This window comes from Alternaria postmessia, assembly GCF_024291825.1.
Source record: "Alternaria postmessia strain BMP 2775 chromosome Unknown scaffold_199, whole genome shotgun sequence".
NCBI classification, from domain to species: domain Eukaryota; kingdom Fungi; phylum Ascomycota; class Dothideomycetes; order Pleosporales; family Pleosporaceae; genus Alternaria; species Alternaria postmessia.
This window is the reverse complement of record NW_026260272.1, coordinates 9,340-25,141: the sequence shown is the minus strand read 5'-3', so window position 1 is coordinate 25,141 and position 15,802 is coordinate 9,340. Positions and strand designations below refer to the sequence as shown.

Here is a 15,802-nt window from a genome sequence, read left to right as displayed (position 1 = left end):
GTTTAAGAGCTCTAAACTGAACTGACTGATAAGACGAGAGCTCTAAACTGACACTGAACTGACTGCCAAGCAATCAGTCAGTCAGTCAGTCTCATCAGTTTGGATTGATTGTTAGCAACTCTGATCAGGATTCTCTTATCCATCACCCTCGTGCGGTCTTCGCTCTGTAGCCATCGCTCGGGAACAAATTCATGTGCATCTTCCCCAAATACATTGGGGTCATGCGAAACGATAGCTGGATTCATTCCAACGGTATAGCCTGCAGGAATGTGCTTCCCGCAAAGTGTGATCCCCTGGCTAGGAGCATACCGAGGCATCGAGACTGCGAAGGCAGAGAACAATCGTAATGCTTCTTTGACTGTGGCTACTAGATAGGGAAGTGAAGCGAGTTGACCATATTGAACTGGGGACGATAGTGTGCCATTCTCGAAGGCTGCATCGACTTCCGCACGCGCTTTTTCGAGCTTCTCTGGGTGCTTCATTAGGAAGTAGAAAACGGAGCGCATAGAGATGGATGTACTGTCCGCTCCGGCCATACTAGTAGGGCTTAGTGTGAAGTCTGGGGGTCTGGATGTCATTATACTTACATTGCAACCCACATATCTGACGTAATTTCTCTGTGTGAGTAGTTCACCTTTTCTCCCTTTTCCTGCACAATTGCTAGCAACTGAGACAGTAGATCAGGTCTCTTTTCAGTCACTTCCAGTGTTCTCTCGGTGGCTATCTTCGTCTCTATGATTGCAGTCTTCTTGATATCCTCTACAGCCAGCACAGCTTTCAGTAAGCGCGGAATACAAACAGCGATCAGAAGCAGGAATGGCCGCATGTAGTACGGAGTCACTGTCAAGAGAGTAAGGAAAGGCATCGCAAGATGAACCGAGTGGATGTAGCCTTTGTAGTCGATGCTGTCCCGTAGGAATCCAAAGGCTTGACCAAAGAACGCGACGCCAACGCTATCAAATGAGTACCTGGTTCACGTGTCAGCCAGGACAATCTACTAGTGATCACATGTAGCTCACATTTCGAGCCAAAATCCAAAATCGAATGCTTCTTTGCTATCAGCGAAGCTATCCATTCGTTCTAGAAAGAGTTCCAATGTCTCGTCCAGCCGGGATTCATTCTTTAGTATACTGGAAAGTGAATATACGCCTCCAACAATCCTCCGATACGCTGCGTGAGCCTTCTCGTTGGTCTGTGTGAATAGATCCGGTTGGCTGTTTAGTCCTTGTGGCCGCCACGGTTTATACCAGTCCGTTTTCTCGAGTGGTTTCTGAACTGGGTAGATATACGGAATGGCCGTGGTATCGGTTGTGACGATCTCATCGGGTGCGATCCGAATAATCGGGCCATATTTCCTATGAAGAACGCGCTCGACAATCTCAATATCGCCTTTGTGATGGTGCCACATAAGCCATGTTCGCGAGACTGAAGGCCAAAATGGCCCTGGAACCTTAGCTAGTGGATGGAGGGTTCGAGCGTAGACGGTCCAGATGAGATAGTATGCCGCGAAGGATATAGCGATGTAGAACAAGAAGACAGAACTCGTTTTTGAACCGAAAAAGACATCAGATAGGAGCGCCATGTCGTAGATGCCGACGTTAAAGAGCAGAGCGACTCGAAAACTATGGTTAGTAGAGGGAGAGAGCGCACTATGTCCCGTCGTTTATCAGTAGCAGCAGCGCTCTGCAGTGAACCTGACAGGGTTGTTTGCTGTGACAACGAGTCATGATCTGAACATGCCATACTAGTATACTCAAAAGAGCAACGAACCCGATGCGTGTACCTAGGTATACTGCAAGTACTGGGGCGTAACGCGGACCCTCTGATTCTAGCCATAGTTTGCGCTCCACACGTCAGTCAGAGATAACCTAACTGAATTCTAAGCTTCACCAGCTGGACGCGGTATGGGGGCTAAGACTGCCATGAATGAGGGGAGGGATCGTGAACCCTGACAGAAAGAAACCCTTTTCGGTATATCCGAGAGCGGTAGCATCCTTCCGACTCCCCAGCAAATGGACGTAAGGAAAAGTGCTGCTGGGTCTGCCTCGTGTCATACAGTCAATAGCCTAATGGACTTTGAACGAAAGTTACTTCAGAAGATGAGATCCCACACTTTTCGTAGCTGGTGGCTTTCCTCATCTCGTTCTCGAATGTCGATGCAGCTTACTCATGTTACTGTTAACGGTCTCTTCCCGCGCTCAGAAAGCCACGAAGCGAGACGGCGCTAGCCATGAACAACCGCTGTCACTCATCCTTGCCTTCATTACGCGACGAGTCTTTGGCCCGCGGGCTAAATGTAGGGCGTACGCACGTCTAGGCTGCTGGTAAGCCGATACCTAGGTGAAATTTCCAACCGCATTTACGGATGCATATCCTAAGAGGCCGCTTCATATTCTTCGCTAGGCACCTGTAATCCTATGGTAATAATGACACCCCCATGGAAACATACAGCTATGTGACTTGGAAGTTGATCGGACTACTCACTACGGAGTACGTTACCTGGTTCATGTTGCCAAAAATAACTTCGCATGGATCGTCCCGTGTACAACTATTTGACTGGGAAGTGGGCATGGAGCCGCCCGAGACAGCACTTCTGCCATACAGCGCTAAGCTCGCTTCGAATTCTAAATAGGGCAAATCAGAAACACTGGGGTTTTCAATACTATGAGGAGGCTGGAGGATACAGACGAGTTCGCTGATGCTGTGGAGGACCTGTGGCTGGCATCTTACCATGACTGACTTCGTACTATCTTTGATCATCACTCTCCAAGTATCAACTTCCCCGATACTTACATACAGCCAACCACGGGCAATGAGTCGCAGAGAAGTGGTAGGTGATAGTGATCTGTACACACTGACCAAAGTATCACTACAAGATCAATACTTTCATCTCTCACTCATGACCAAGAACAAAAAAACATACAACAGCGGGGATTCGCTAGTGGTCACCCACCTAACTACTAGTCCGCCGGTCAAAGGCTTGACGTGTGGAGAGCAAACGGGATCCAGTATACTCCTTTACCTGTGGTCGTATGTGAAGGTACTCGAGAGGTAAAGGTTATATGACGGTAGTGGTGTTTCAGCTCCAACTGTTAAATTCACGATAGCTCACAAGACCTTTCTGAAAACCATGCCATACCAAACTTTCATACCAACCCACTTCCACCCTCTCTCGCCCACAGCACCACTCTCAACATCCTCCTTTCTCATCTCTCGCTCATTCACACTTATCACCTCAAGTCCCGCAGCTCTGGCTGCCTCTGCAGTCTCTCCAACTGTGTAGACGTAGCTACTTCCTCTAACCTTCACACCATGTGCATTGACGAAGCCGGCTTGGCTGATACGACCCATGTCTGCATGCATGTTGGTTACCAGCGCTGTACCACCTGGTAAGAGCAACGTGCACAACGTGGCGAAGTAGTCCTCTAGCGGAATGTGCTCTAATACTAGAGTAGAGATGACTGCATGACTTGGCTCCAGGTTTTGAACAGCAGGCAATGGGGATGTCGATGGATCGTTGACTGTTGGAAAGCAGTCACAGCACTTCAGTCTTAACCGCACCTTCTCTTGACCCTCAATCGACGTAGCCAGCTTCTTAGTGGCGACATTCAACATACCCTGCGAAAAGTCCAGACCAGTAACTTCGATGCTCTTTCCGTTCCAATCATAGCGTACGAGCTTTCCTGTATTTCGTCCAGTCCCACATCCCAAGTCGAGGACATGAAGCTTCTCTTTTGTGACATTGCTGTTCTTGACTTGCGACAAGAATTCTGGAAGAGCTTGTTGAAGTTCCAGATCGTCAATTGCTTGCAGCATGTTGCCATCGGTATCGTAGATGGAAGCCCATTGGTCGTAGGCAGCTTGAGTTGGAATATGCTGGACTGAATTGGAGGTGTTGCTTGCACTTGTAGCCTGCGTGGGGTTTTGTTGAACGTCCAATGTTGAGCCCGAGTCCGTAGTTGAGAAGGAGGCATTGACGTTTGAGGGCGGGTTGATGTCCACAAGGGAAGTATCGAAGGTCATATCAACGGATGTTGGTTGCGTCATGTTGGTTGAAGCGGCTCTTAAGACCTGATTGTGTCTTCTTTTTTTTGTTGAAGAGGAAAGACAGGAGTCGGTCGTAGTTGCAATAGCAGATAGTTGGCTGTGGCTCTAGCAACAGATGACGACGTTTATCGCGGATCTGAAGTGGGGTAAAGTTTCTGGGGGCTGATACTGTCTTCGATGTTGAGTGCCCAACGAAAGTCTATATAGAGATTCGTTTAGCCAATGACTCTATTGTGCGCCCTCTGCGAGTCCGATATGTATCCAGCATTGCCTATTTAGGCGATGTGTCGTACAGCTTCCACGTAGCGTGAGTCATATCTGCATCCCGAGGTATTAGGCTCCGGGTCGCGCTAAAATGTCCGCGGTGTCCGTTTCGTCCAAACTAAATTCGTCATAAATTTGTTCCTTCCAAGCTGAGCTGAACAACGCGTCTCGTTGACGCTTAATTGATCGTTCGTGGTACTCAAGACGAATTCAGATGGTACAGTCGTACTGCGTACACTCGATTATAGCTTACGGGTATTGTCGTTCACTCAAGATGCTTCTTCGAAATATCTAGCCAGTACACGGTTTCGATGCGTGACTAGGTGTCTGCGCGCCATTAGCGCGTCACGCAAACGCGTGTCCACCCAATCCTTGCCCAATCTCTGATCCAATAGCAGATGCGTGTACGCAAAGACACTAGCATCGAACAAGCCCGGTCTCTGCGCACCAAAGAACCAGTCGTCTTTGCCTAGCAAAGCCTCGAGCGTTGCAAATGCTTCGTCTGCCTGGTTATAAAGTGTCTCGTCGTTGATGATGCTTGAGAACTTAAGGAGCTCGGTCTCGGCTGCCAGACGCAGTTCGCGGGATATGGCGAGGCGTACAAAGGAATTGCGGGAGCTCGGGAGGATGTAGAGGGGTTCGGCGATGGTGGTGAAGTTCGGGGAGAGATAGATAGTGTAGAGCTGGAAGATGTTAGCCATGAGTCGAGTATGCTTTTGCGGTCAACGAACCCAAGCTCTCCGTATACGATGGTCTAGTAAACTTAGATATGCTTCGTATCGCGGGTCTCCGGGCTCTTCTATTGCCCTCTCACTGTTGTTCATGGCCCATCGTTGCAGCTTGCTGGAAGGGACAGGTTGGGGTCGCTTATAGGGATCCGAAGATGATGGGATCACGAAAGGTAGTGAGCCGCTGGGAGAAGCATGGTTGTTTGCGGATGCGACTTGGAAAGGTATCTTGGAGAACTTAAGGTATACCTGTGATAGTGTGAGCCCGGTAGCGGGGCATGGGGGTGGTTTGAGACATAGACTGACCTGCCACTTCAAGCACGCTGGGTTGTGCGAAGGTGCTCCTCGTATTGCTCCTTCATCCGTGGTGAAGACATAAAGCACGTGAGCATTGTGATGCTGCGGAGCGCGTTGTGGGAAATCGTTGGCGGGATACGTGACGAGTGGGAATTGGTCGAACAACTGTTTTATCGGAGTCGGAACCGAGAATATGCTGCGTGACGATGGCTGTCTTCTGAGACCTCTTGTGGTACCATTGCCGTCGTCGGTCTGGGACATCATGGCTATGCGTGGTGATGCTGGTGATGATGTCGCGAAAAGTTGATGATGCGGCGGCCTCGGAGGAGAGCGCGCCGACCTCGTGGCAGCTGTCATTTACAGCTCTTTGTCTGCAGCACCGCATCTCCTCCCGGATATCAGTCGCTTGCATTGAACCCATGATGACCCATCGAAATCTATTCGGTCATCTATTGATAGCCACGGGTGATCGGTCGCTACATGCTTTAGTATGGTATCTTGCAAGACAGCTATGGTGGTTGACTTCACGAGTTTTACAATCCTTCCAACAGCAAAACTATAAGACTTTAGACGACGTCAAACCACAAATATGTATCTTTGTGTATCCTTACAAAGCAGACTTAGCCGCCAGACATGATAGCGCCCCATCCACTGGATAGCCTTGCTTTAGAAGCAACAGATATGCATGTTGATGCACAGCCCCCACCGGTGAGCAATGTTGTTTCAGCCGTATGCGCGAAGAAATACGTGAGAATCTCGCAAGAATCGCGCACTTGTGCGAAAATCTCGCCCAAGCGGACATCCTTCATATGCGACCGTAATAACGACCTTGGGTCTCGAGAAAGGTCACCTTACCCCGATAATCAGATCACGTCAAAATCATCGGTGCGTCACGTTATCATTGGTTTCACGCAGACTTGTTGCGATCATGCCGAAAATAGAGAAAGGTCCGGCCCACCGCCTTTTTTTCGACTCGGATGTAGGCGAAGCTCGAAGCTCTTCATGGTCCGCTAAAGATGACGAGATACTCATCCAAGCCAGGGCTCAAGGTAGGTTTTGATTGTACAGAACGCATACAAAACATATACTGATTTTGGAAATCCACCTCTGTAGGTCTCAACTGGAATCAAATAGGACCAAAGCACTTCCCATCAAAGACGCCTAATGCCTGTCGTAAGAGACATGAGCGTCTCATGGAGCGACAAAACGCAGAACAATGGGATGGTGTCAAGTTAGATGTCCTTGCCCAAGCGTATATGGAAGTTCGTCGGGATATGTGGTCTATGCTTGCTGCTCGAGTTGGAGAAAAGTGGCAGCTAGTTGAGACGAAGGTATGTTCTACATCGGTGCTTCGGAAACCGTCATTTAAATCAACACTAACAGATAGTGTAGTGTATGGAGAAAGGCTTGAAGAATCTTAGCCAAGCTTATCGCAGCGCACAAAAAAAGCTACAGCACGGAACATACCATGACTTTGAAGACAGCGCGATCGGCACCACAGATCTCGAAGAAGAACAAGACGATCATCATGTAGACCTGCACACACTGTCCGCAACACCCGATACTCATTACTCCGCATACACAACCTGCGCCATGGAGTATCGACAACAGCTACCGAACATTCAGTCTATACGGACTAGTTCATCCTTACCTCACTCTGAACGTCCCCTACAGCAAAGTTTGGGTATGGTACACTCAGTCAACCACCTTCGATTACCTACCCCGTACATCGAACCTATAAAATACTCGGACACGGTGGAGCATCCGAAATCGCATAGCGAAGTGACTGTACCTGGCTCCGCTTCTCTAACCTACACCAATCCGGCTAGAAGTGGCGATCAGGCTAGGGTTACACAAAAGAAGGTTGCGAACTTCAACAGAGTGAGAGATTCGATTGAACGCCTCATCAAAACGGAAGATGTGGAAGTTACGTCTCCAAACAACCTGTTTGCTGGGGATGTGCTTGGTCAACATCAGGCAACTCGAACACAGAATAGCGTTTGTAGCGGTGCTGAGTCCATGCCTAACACTGATAAACGGGGCTTGCAAAGTCAATATAGCGATTCATACCCGAGATTCCAATCCAACAACGGCTCACTTGCGGCGATAAAGCCTTCTTCCGAGAGTGCGGTAGCAGCGTCCACGCCACCTGGGAACGAACGTCTCAACGAACTCAAGCAAACCGCAAGGGGGCCTGATCTGCTTCATCAGGAAAGTACAACTGCTTGCAAGGAGGAGGTGTTGGACCGACTGATGTTGCATTTCCACGACGTATTTACCACCCGTGGCTCTGAAATACATAATCGGGGTGCAAGCTCTGAGACGTCAAGTTCTCCCAAATATTCATCCGATAAGCCTCAAGGAGACTCAAAATCGCGTACAGTAAAGAGAGGCCTCGATGCGCTACGCGCAGATGACGAACAGGACTATGGTAACGACGACAATAACGACGACGATGACGATGGCTCTCGAAAGCGGCGAAGAAAATCCGAGAGGTCGGTGAAGTCGAACATTGCATCGCACAAACGATTCGCATGTCCTTACTTCAAGCACAACCCCTTCAAAGACCGGGCATCGCGGGCTTGTTCTGGACCAGGGTTTCTTACAATTGCTAAAGTCAAGTATGATCTACAATCTCATATCGGCTTGAACAGTCTTTGACTAATATTCTGCAGAGATCATCTATATCGTGTTCATCATCTACCGCCTCACTGTCAACGTTGTTTCACAACATTTGAACATGAGACACAGTTGACAGGCCATACACGTTCCTTAGAGGGCTGCGCCGTGACAGATGCGAAGCCCATAGAAGGGTTTAACAACGAGCAGCTCCTGAAGCTGAAAAACAAAAAGAGCATGCACCAAGCTGGTGGCGAGGAAAACCAATGGAAGTTTGTTTATTACATTTTGTTTCCAGACACGGAACTCTTCGAGTTTCCCTCTCCATGTGAGTTTATTAATTCCTTCGATTCGTTCACGCTAATCTCTCATCAGACTACGATCACGATAGCGATGTAGTAGCACGACCGTTTAAACAGCCTTCTCCGAAGCCACCCGACCTCACACAGTTCGACGCTTTTCTTTGTCGCGAACTACCAAGGAAGGTCAGAAAGGCTTACGAGGCTGCCATGGAGAACGAGGACATGCCGATGGAAGAGACATTGAGAAACGAGATGGAGAATATCGTGAAAAGATGTCTCCAAAACTTGTCAAGAGCTTATCTCGATAGCGTACGAACGCCAGCGATACAAACACCCGGAACGACAACGCCAAAGCAAGTGGGATCTGCTTTCAGCTTGACCAACCAAGCGCAAGATCAGCGACGGGACTCTGGCGTCGAAGTGAGGAATCTATGCTATCCGCAGTCAGATCTTGTGCCCTCGTACTGGCATGACGCCCCGACCGCATCGCCCTGTTTCAACCTCCCAGGAGGCGCGCATCTAGCAGATTGGGCCTGTGAATCACAGTCCGACCTTCTGCAAAGTTCTTTATTCGACCCCACATGGCTCGACACAGCACTGACAGGGGGCGACGCATTGGAAGCCAACCGCGTATTCGAGTTTGCGGAGCCTGCCAAAGTACAGCATGACACAAGCGATCGAGCCAAAGAATGGCTCGGTAGAGGAGCAGCAGCAAACTGATCATCTTTGTTGTGCTAACACGTCCCTGTACGCATCCTCTTATGAGCGCCGTTTTAAGAGTTCTCAATCACATCACCTCATGGCTGCTGGGAATTATTCTCTGAATACCCCATCACATTACATAGCTTGAACATCTACACAATACATTGACTAGTGTCAGACTAACACTACTACTGACGTGCTAGAAATAACAACTGCGATACACCTTTACTATCGATCGTCCGATCTGATGAACACTATACATGCTCGGCTGGCAAGAGGCTCCGAACTTAACATTGCAAGCATTCCATAGTCCCCGAACCGAGCATTGATCGTCAGAGTATCCTTATCCTCCGTCCCTGGGTTGCACTCCCGATTCCTCCCCACCTTTGGGTGATGGGCTCTTGGTTGTAGCATTAGACAACCGGCTGTTTCCCATAGTAGCAGGTGTATCTACAGTAGCCCTAATCGAAGAAGAATAGGGTACACCTTTCTTCAGCTCTCTGTCACACCTCTTCTTTTTTGCAGTATCGTGTGATGTTCCGTTCTCTGGCGTCTGATTCGCAGTCGGAAGGTATTTTTCAAGTACCGTTGCAGTCGTGTAACTTTCAATCGTACCAGTGTCGGGGTGCGGTTGGAGCATGGTGTCATCAAGGTCGTGCGTGTCGGTGTATAGGATAGAGTTCGCATGGTCTTCCATTGCCCAGTTACCGATATGAAGGATATCAGTGATCATGTTGCTTGTAGTATTCGTCGAGGACATTCTCTGCTTGTACTCGTCGTGACAATGGCGCGAATATTGATAGTGAGGCAGTTGAATCAATTGTATATATTAGTATTCTCTCGACATCATAAAAACATTTGAGACCTTTCGATGTATTTGTAGACCTGACAAAGTATGAGATTACTTGCGCGAAACGTGTGCGATCATTGCGATCACTGCCTACAGTATAGACTGTCACAAACACATATCGATGTGAGAATCTCGACAGCTGCGCAGTTCAGCTGCAACTACATCGAGTGTATGCGCAATTCATGTGCTTTGTGCAATTTTCGCACAGATTTGCCAATCAAAAGATTCGCGAATTGCTCAACCTCAAGCTACCAACAAGCATACCATCTGCCAGTAGTTGGTTCGAGCGAGATCTGTTACCGACTGCAACCAACAACAACCCTTCGGTACAATATGTATATTGTTTAAACATCACAAAATACTCTAAACATAATCAAAGGGGGAATCAAATTCTATTTACTCGGGTCATGTTTTTCCCTTCTTCATGAAGCAGGCTGCTGCTTCTTACATATCGTCACTCATTACAAGCCGGAGACAATGCTCCAGAATCTCAAGAACCTCCAGAAAGCAAATCTTACGCTACGCAAACGCTTAGATGAGTTGCTGGAACGCACGGTCGAGAGGAGATCGGAGAGGCTTGACCTCCTTGTAGAAGTCAATGGTAGCCTTGGCACGCTTGGCAATACCCTCAGGGGTGAACTCAAACTTCTTGTAGACCTCCTTGTATGGTCCAGAGGCACCGAAGCGGTTAAGACCGAATTGCTCGTGCGAGTACTTCTCCCAACCCATGGTGGACATGACCTCAACACTGAGAGATGGGATACCAGCGGGGATAACCGACATCTTGTAGTCCTTGTCTTGCGCATCGAAGACTTCGAAGCACGGCAGGGATGCAACACGGGCGGTGATGCCCTGGTCCTTGAGGGTCTTGACGGCCTCCAAGCAGAGGGAGACCTCAGAACCAGTGGAAACGAGGGTGATCTGGGCGTCCTTGTTCTCAAGAGCGACGTAACCACCCTTGATGGCCTTCTCCAGTGTTGAGCCCTCAAGCTGGGGCAGGTTCTGACGGGTAAGGGCAAGGATGGAAGGCGTCTCCTTGGAGGTAAGAGCCATGTAGTAAGCAGCAGAGCACTCGTTTCCATCGGCTGGGCGCCAGACCATCATGTTAGGCAGAGCGCGGAAGTGGGCGAGAGTCTCGATAGGCTGGTGGGTGGGACCATCCTCACCAAGACCGATGGAGTCGTGAGTAGCGACGTAGATGACGCGCTGGTGTGAAAGAGAGGACAGACGAACGGCACCGGCAGCGTATGAAACGAAGTTCAAGAAAGTACCACCGGCGGGGATGATGGTGCCGTATGCGGACATACCGTTCATGATGGCAGCCATGGCGTGTTCGCGGACACCGTATCTCAGGTATCGACCAGACCATTCACCAATGCCGAGCTCCGGAGGCTGGAAGTCGACGGCCTTCTTCCATCGGGTGTTGTTGGAGCCAGTCAGATCGGCGGAACCAGAGAGAAGCTCGGGAACGACGTCGTGGATGGCCTCGAGAACGCTCTCGGAGAGCTTTCTTGAGGCGATGGCAGGGTCGGTGGGCTTGTATGTAGGGAGGGCCTTCTGCCAGCCCTCGGGAAGGTCGCCAGTCAATCGGCGGGACAGGTCAGCGTGAAGCTCCTTGTGCTCCTCACCGTACTTCTGGAAGAGCTTGTTCCACTCCTCCTCAGCAGCAGCACCCTCGGCGGCGTGCTTGTGGTACATGTCGTAGACCTCTTGGGGGACGTCGAACATCTTCTCGGGGTCGAAGCCGAACTTCTCCTTGACCTGCTTGCAATCGTCGGCCTTGAGGGGGTTGCCGTGGACACCGCCGGTACCCTGGAGCTTGGAACCGAAACCGATGGTGGTGGTAAGCTTGATCATCGAGGGCTTGTCGGTGACCTTCTTGGCCTCAGCGATGGCCTTCTCGATGGCCTCGAGGTCGGAGTCACCGTCCTCGACGTGCTGTACGTGCCAGCCGTAGGACTCGAATCGCTTGCTGACATCCTCAGTGAAAGCGCACTTGGTGTCACCGTCTGTATGACGTCAGATTTTGAATTTCTTGAAGTTATTCGCCAAACATACCAATGGAGATGTGGTTGTCATCGTAGATGGCAATGAGGTTTCCGAGCTTCAGGTGACCGGCAGTGGAGGCAGCCTCGCTAGCAATACCCTCCATGGCGCAGCCATCACCGAAGAACATGTAGACGTGGTTGTTGATCAGCTCGTAGCCGGGCTTGTTGAAGACGGCAGCAGTGTGCTTCTCAGCAATGGCGAGACCGACGGCATTGGCGAAACCCTGACCAAGAGGGCCAGTAGTGACCTCGATACCGGGGGTGTCGTGGGACTCGGGGTGACCGGGGGTGATGCTGTCGACTTGCTATTATGGTGTTAGTGCTGCTGAAAGACCAAGCTGTCAAAAGTACGTACGCGGAAGTTCTTCAAGTCGTCAATGCTGACGTTGTAGCCGAACAGGTGGATCAGCGCATACTGGAGCATGCATCCGTGACCGTTGCTAATCACTCATAGTCAGTTATTTGGTCTCGTACGATAGGGTGTGAGATGGAAAAAAAGTCGCGATTGAACTCCGAGAAAGACCGAAGAAGCAAAAGTGGCACTCTCTTGTCTGCGGCCACGGCAGAGATGCGCAACTTCTCAACTGAATTGCTCCAGAATTGCGCTGCGCAATCCCAGCCTGCTTGATATGGCCGTCATGGCTGCCATTGTTGGTACAAAAAGTACAGAAAAGTACGTACGAGAGAACGAAGCGGTCGCGGTTGACCCATTTGGGGTTCTTGGGGTTGAAAGTCATGAACTTGTTGAACACGACGTGGGCAACCGGGGCCATGCCCATAGGGGCACCCGGGTGGCCGGAGTTTGCCTGGAAGGTGGCATCGACCTACAGAAACACACAAAGTCAGCCATTGAACCTCTCAAACGACTTTCCGCAGGCTTCAACACGCTGCTGCCGCTTTTGTTGGGATGAGAACTGCTAGCGGGGTAGCTGTTGATAGTGGTGGGGCGGCCAATGGTATCAGAAAACAACAAGAGAAGTGTACATACCGCTAGGGTTCGGATGGTGTTGATGGCGAGCTCGTCAGTCTTTCCGTACGGCATGATGGGCAGTGTCGATGGGGAAAAGATTGAAGAAGAGAAGTTGCGTAGACGTGCTGGTGTTTAGGTTTTGTAGTTATAGTGGGGTGGCTAGGCGTCATGCCTGCCTCAACTATAACGCCAGAGTGGACGTTTTAGTGGGGTCTCTCAAAGCCCGATTACATCAACCAGTCGCCGCACTTTCTGCCATAACATGCAGCATCCCACCCGTCCAAGCCACGGACACGAATTGCTGCTTCGTTTTAGTAAGCTTGCGCCGTGTGCTGACAAGGCTTTGCGTGCCTAGTCCTGGCTATCATGCGCTGTTGCAAGTGACTGTCCATTACTAACCTCTTGCCCTGTACAGTCTCTGTTCCCTCTGTATCCGCCATGCGCCGAGAACGACCGCATCACGGACGTGGCGGATCACAGTGCCCCGATAGCGCAGGGAACCTCTCTTCAATCTCTTGCCTCAACTTCCGCCACGCAAGTACACGATGCAACAGAATTCTTCCGGGCGGCTACCGCGACACCGGGATCGGCGCCGCGGCCGAAACGGAGCTGAGTAGATGAGGCTCAATCGTGGAACCCCCAAAACAACTGTCTGGACTAGAGCCGGATATTTAACCTGTTTATTCTCCGGTGCGCTGGAGGAGTGGAAGACTACCAAGACTACCAAGACGAGAGACTAGGCTGTCGGGACAGTTGGATAAATAGCGCGCCCAGTGCTGTATATCCCGCTGTCTGGCTAATCGTAAACTCAACACCATGAAGCGTATGCGCCAAGGCCGCTTCAAGACTAACGCGATCAAAGAAAAACAAGATTTGAAGAACATCGTACGACTTGGTTGACATCTCCATTTACATTTTCAACCTACGTAAACAAACAAATGAGCGCTGTGGGTATCTATCTCGTACTATACAACATGCAATGAGAATGACAGTCGTGTCTGGTTCCTCCACCCTTCCTGCCGTCCCTTTCCTCCATTAAGAAAATCTATACACAAGAAAAGGTTTATGTAGTCAAGAATTGAACATCATCTTCGCACCCCATCACCCCACCCTACCTCCAGGAATAAATCCTCACCCTTCTTTCTCGGCGTTAGTCGGGGCACCCACACCGGACTCTTCAACCCATCCCGGTCAAAGTCCACATCCACATCTCTGCCGATGTTCAACTCAGACATCTCGTCTCTCTTCCTTCTCACATTCAACGGCTTTACAAAATCTTCTTCATACATGACTGGGCTTCTACCCCATGTGCCGCTTTGCACGCGACTCTTCCGATCGATACCCGTTTTCGACGCAGGTGTCGTACTCCACGACTCAGTGCTATTGCTGCGCACATGAGAACGAACTTTGCGCGGGGGACTAGTGACGCGCGGTGGGGACGTGAAGGGGTCTCGATGAGGACTGTTCAATCTAGGTCGAGACTCTAGTAAGAGCGGAGGGAGAGCATTGTTGCGTTTCTGAAGAAGCATCGATGGATCTGGACCTCTGCGTGGACTTCTGAAGTTCTGCTGCTGTGGTGAGCTCTTTGGACTACGCGGCACAAGCTGATTCGACGCCCGCGGCACCTTTGGGTATCGAAGCTTGGAGATTGGTGACTCAGCTACAGGAGATAGCTGTTGTTTGTTGCTAGCGCTCTCATCAGATAGCTGCTTGTCCTCGTCCTCGTCTTCAGGCGTCGACTCATTGCCGTTCGTTGTCTCGAAAGATGTTTGACTTGCCAGAGAGTCGCGCAAGTTTGTGGAGTTACGCGAGGTAGAGCGTGACAATGTGCTGCTGTGTGACTTCTTGGGCTTGATCTGCACAGTTTTTGGTGACTCTGTTGGTCGGATGACACGCGCTGGGCTGGCTTTGGGTGTTGGCTCTCGGCTCTGATGACTGGAAAAGTAGTAGTCGATGATATCCCCAGACGTGCTCGCATCTCGTGAGCTAGCAGTCGTAGCCTTGGATTCATAAGAGGTGGCCGTAGAGGCCATCTGGAAGGGCGGCGCCAGGCGTGGGCGTATTGCGTGCTCGGGACGAGGTGGCTGTGGTGAGCCATGTGAGGCTACCCCTCCCGCCACAATGCGCTTTGGCTGAGGTCTCTCATGGCGGACAGGAATATCGATAAACAGCTCGGATCGGCGGCCGGTTGGACGATTGTTGGCAGTAAAGTTTGGCATAGGCCTGGAGGGCTGTAGAGCACGGATAGGGGGAATTGGGACCGGAGGCGTGGGCAATAGCATTGAAGATCTTCGGTGCGATGAAGTCTCGTCCTCTTCGAAGACTGTCTCCTGAGTTATCGTACTCACAGGCCTAAGGGGTGCCTGAGTTGTGGTAGGCGCTCGTTGATGTGCAATTGGGGCTTTTGAGGCGTTGTTAGGTACCAATGGTTTTCCATCCAGCTCGGCGCTGATGGCTAGACCTATCTGGTCGAGCGGCAATGAGGAGTTCGAAGAACTGTTGGAAGTCCCTACGCCCAGACGCTGCGCTGGACGTGCTGGATGTTGCTTGCTGCCTCTGCGAAGAGCTCGTGGGGGCACCAGAGGAAATTGCTTTGGTGACTCAAGAACGTTCTCTACTGGGACATAGTGCGAGAAGCGTGTAGAAAGCTGCTTGCCCTTTTCGTCTGTATCGAAAACCACCCGTCGCTCTTTTCGCCTGCGCAAGCACACACTTAGCGCCATGAGTCCAATGGCCATGACGAAAGCTGCCACTGCGGCCACTGATAGTCCGGCAATCTGTGCGGGTGTCATTCTAGGAGGAGCTCCTGCTGCCACAGTGACTGGGACCGATGTAGATGTTTCCGATGATGTGGCAGATGGTATTGATGGGACGGTATCGGCGAAAGCGGACTGTGTAGAGCTTTCTCGGATCCGCAAAGTAGATGTCATCTTCGGTGTATTCGTTGCCGTCGGTTGGATTGAGGACGGAGACAT

At 50.6% G+C, this 15,802-nt stretch overlaps 6 protein-coding genes across 6 annotated transcripts; 1 reads left to right on the top strand and 5 right to left on the bottom strand.

Annotated features, from left to right (window-relative positions):
* Window positions 1-77: 77 nt before the first annotated feature.
* J4E82_011423 (uncharacterized protein) lies at window positions 78-1,582 on the bottom strand (the record flags this gene model as incomplete). The annotated part of the gene is made up of 3 exons (XM_051737629.1): window positions 78-537; window positions 588-968; window positions 1,020-1,582. The coding sequence occupies 3 exons, from the start codon at window positions 1,580-1,582 to the stop codon at window positions 78-80; spliced, it is 1,404 nt and encodes a 467-aa protein (XP_051582618.1).
* A 1,526-nt stretch (window positions 1,583-3,108) lies between these two features.
* Window positions 3,109-4,023, bottom strand: J4E82_011422 (uncharacterized protein; the record flags this gene model as incomplete). The annotated part of the gene is made up of 1 exon (XM_051737628.1): window positions 3,109-4,023. One exon carries the CDS (start codon window positions 4,021-4,023, stop codon window positions 3,109-3,111), a length of 915 nt encoding a protein of 304 aa, XP_051582617.1.
* A 557-nt stretch (window positions 4,024-4,580) lies between these two features.
* Window positions 4,581-5,597, bottom strand: J4E82_011421 (uncharacterized protein; the record flags this gene model as incomplete). Its single annotated transcript, XM_051737627.1, has 3 exons — window positions 4,581-4,994; window positions 5,043-5,288; window positions 5,346-5,597. The coding sequence occupies 3 exons, from the start codon at window positions 5,595-5,597 to the stop codon at window positions 4,581-4,583; spliced, it is 912 nt and encodes a 303-aa protein (XP_051582616.1).
* Window positions 5,598-6,264: 667 nt separating this feature from the next.
* On the top strand, window positions 6,265-8,977 carry J4E82_011420 (uncharacterized protein; the record flags this gene model as incomplete). The annotated part of the gene is made up of 7 exons (XM_051737626.1): window positions 6,265-6,385; window positions 6,450-6,667; window positions 6,729-7,831; window positions 7,887-7,957; window positions 8,012-8,086; window positions 8,131-8,283; window positions 8,331-8,977. The coding sequence occupies 7 exons, from the start codon at window positions 6,265-6,267 to the stop codon at window positions 8,975-8,977; spliced, it is 2,388 nt and encodes a 795-aa protein (XP_051582615.1).
* A 1,363-nt stretch (window positions 8,978-10,340) lies between these two features.
* Window positions 10,341-12,899, bottom strand: J4E82_011419 (uncharacterized protein; the record flags this gene model as incomplete). Its single annotated transcript, XM_051737625.1, has 5 exons — window positions 10,341-11,818; window positions 11,868-12,162; window positions 12,213-12,297; window positions 12,539-12,681; window positions 12,846-12,899. 5 exons carry the CDS (start codon window positions 12,897-12,899, stop codon window positions 10,341-10,343), a joined length of 2,055 nt encoding a protein of 684 aa, XP_051582614.1.
* A 1,013-nt stretch (window positions 12,900-13,912) lies between these two features.
* J4E82_011418 (uncharacterized protein) lies at window positions 13,913-15,802 on the bottom strand (the record flags this gene model as incomplete). The annotated part of the gene is made up of 1 exon (XM_051737624.1): window positions 13,913-15,802. One exon carries the CDS (start codon window positions 15,800-15,802, stop codon window positions 13,913-13,915), a length of 1,890 nt encoding a protein of 629 aa, XP_051582613.1.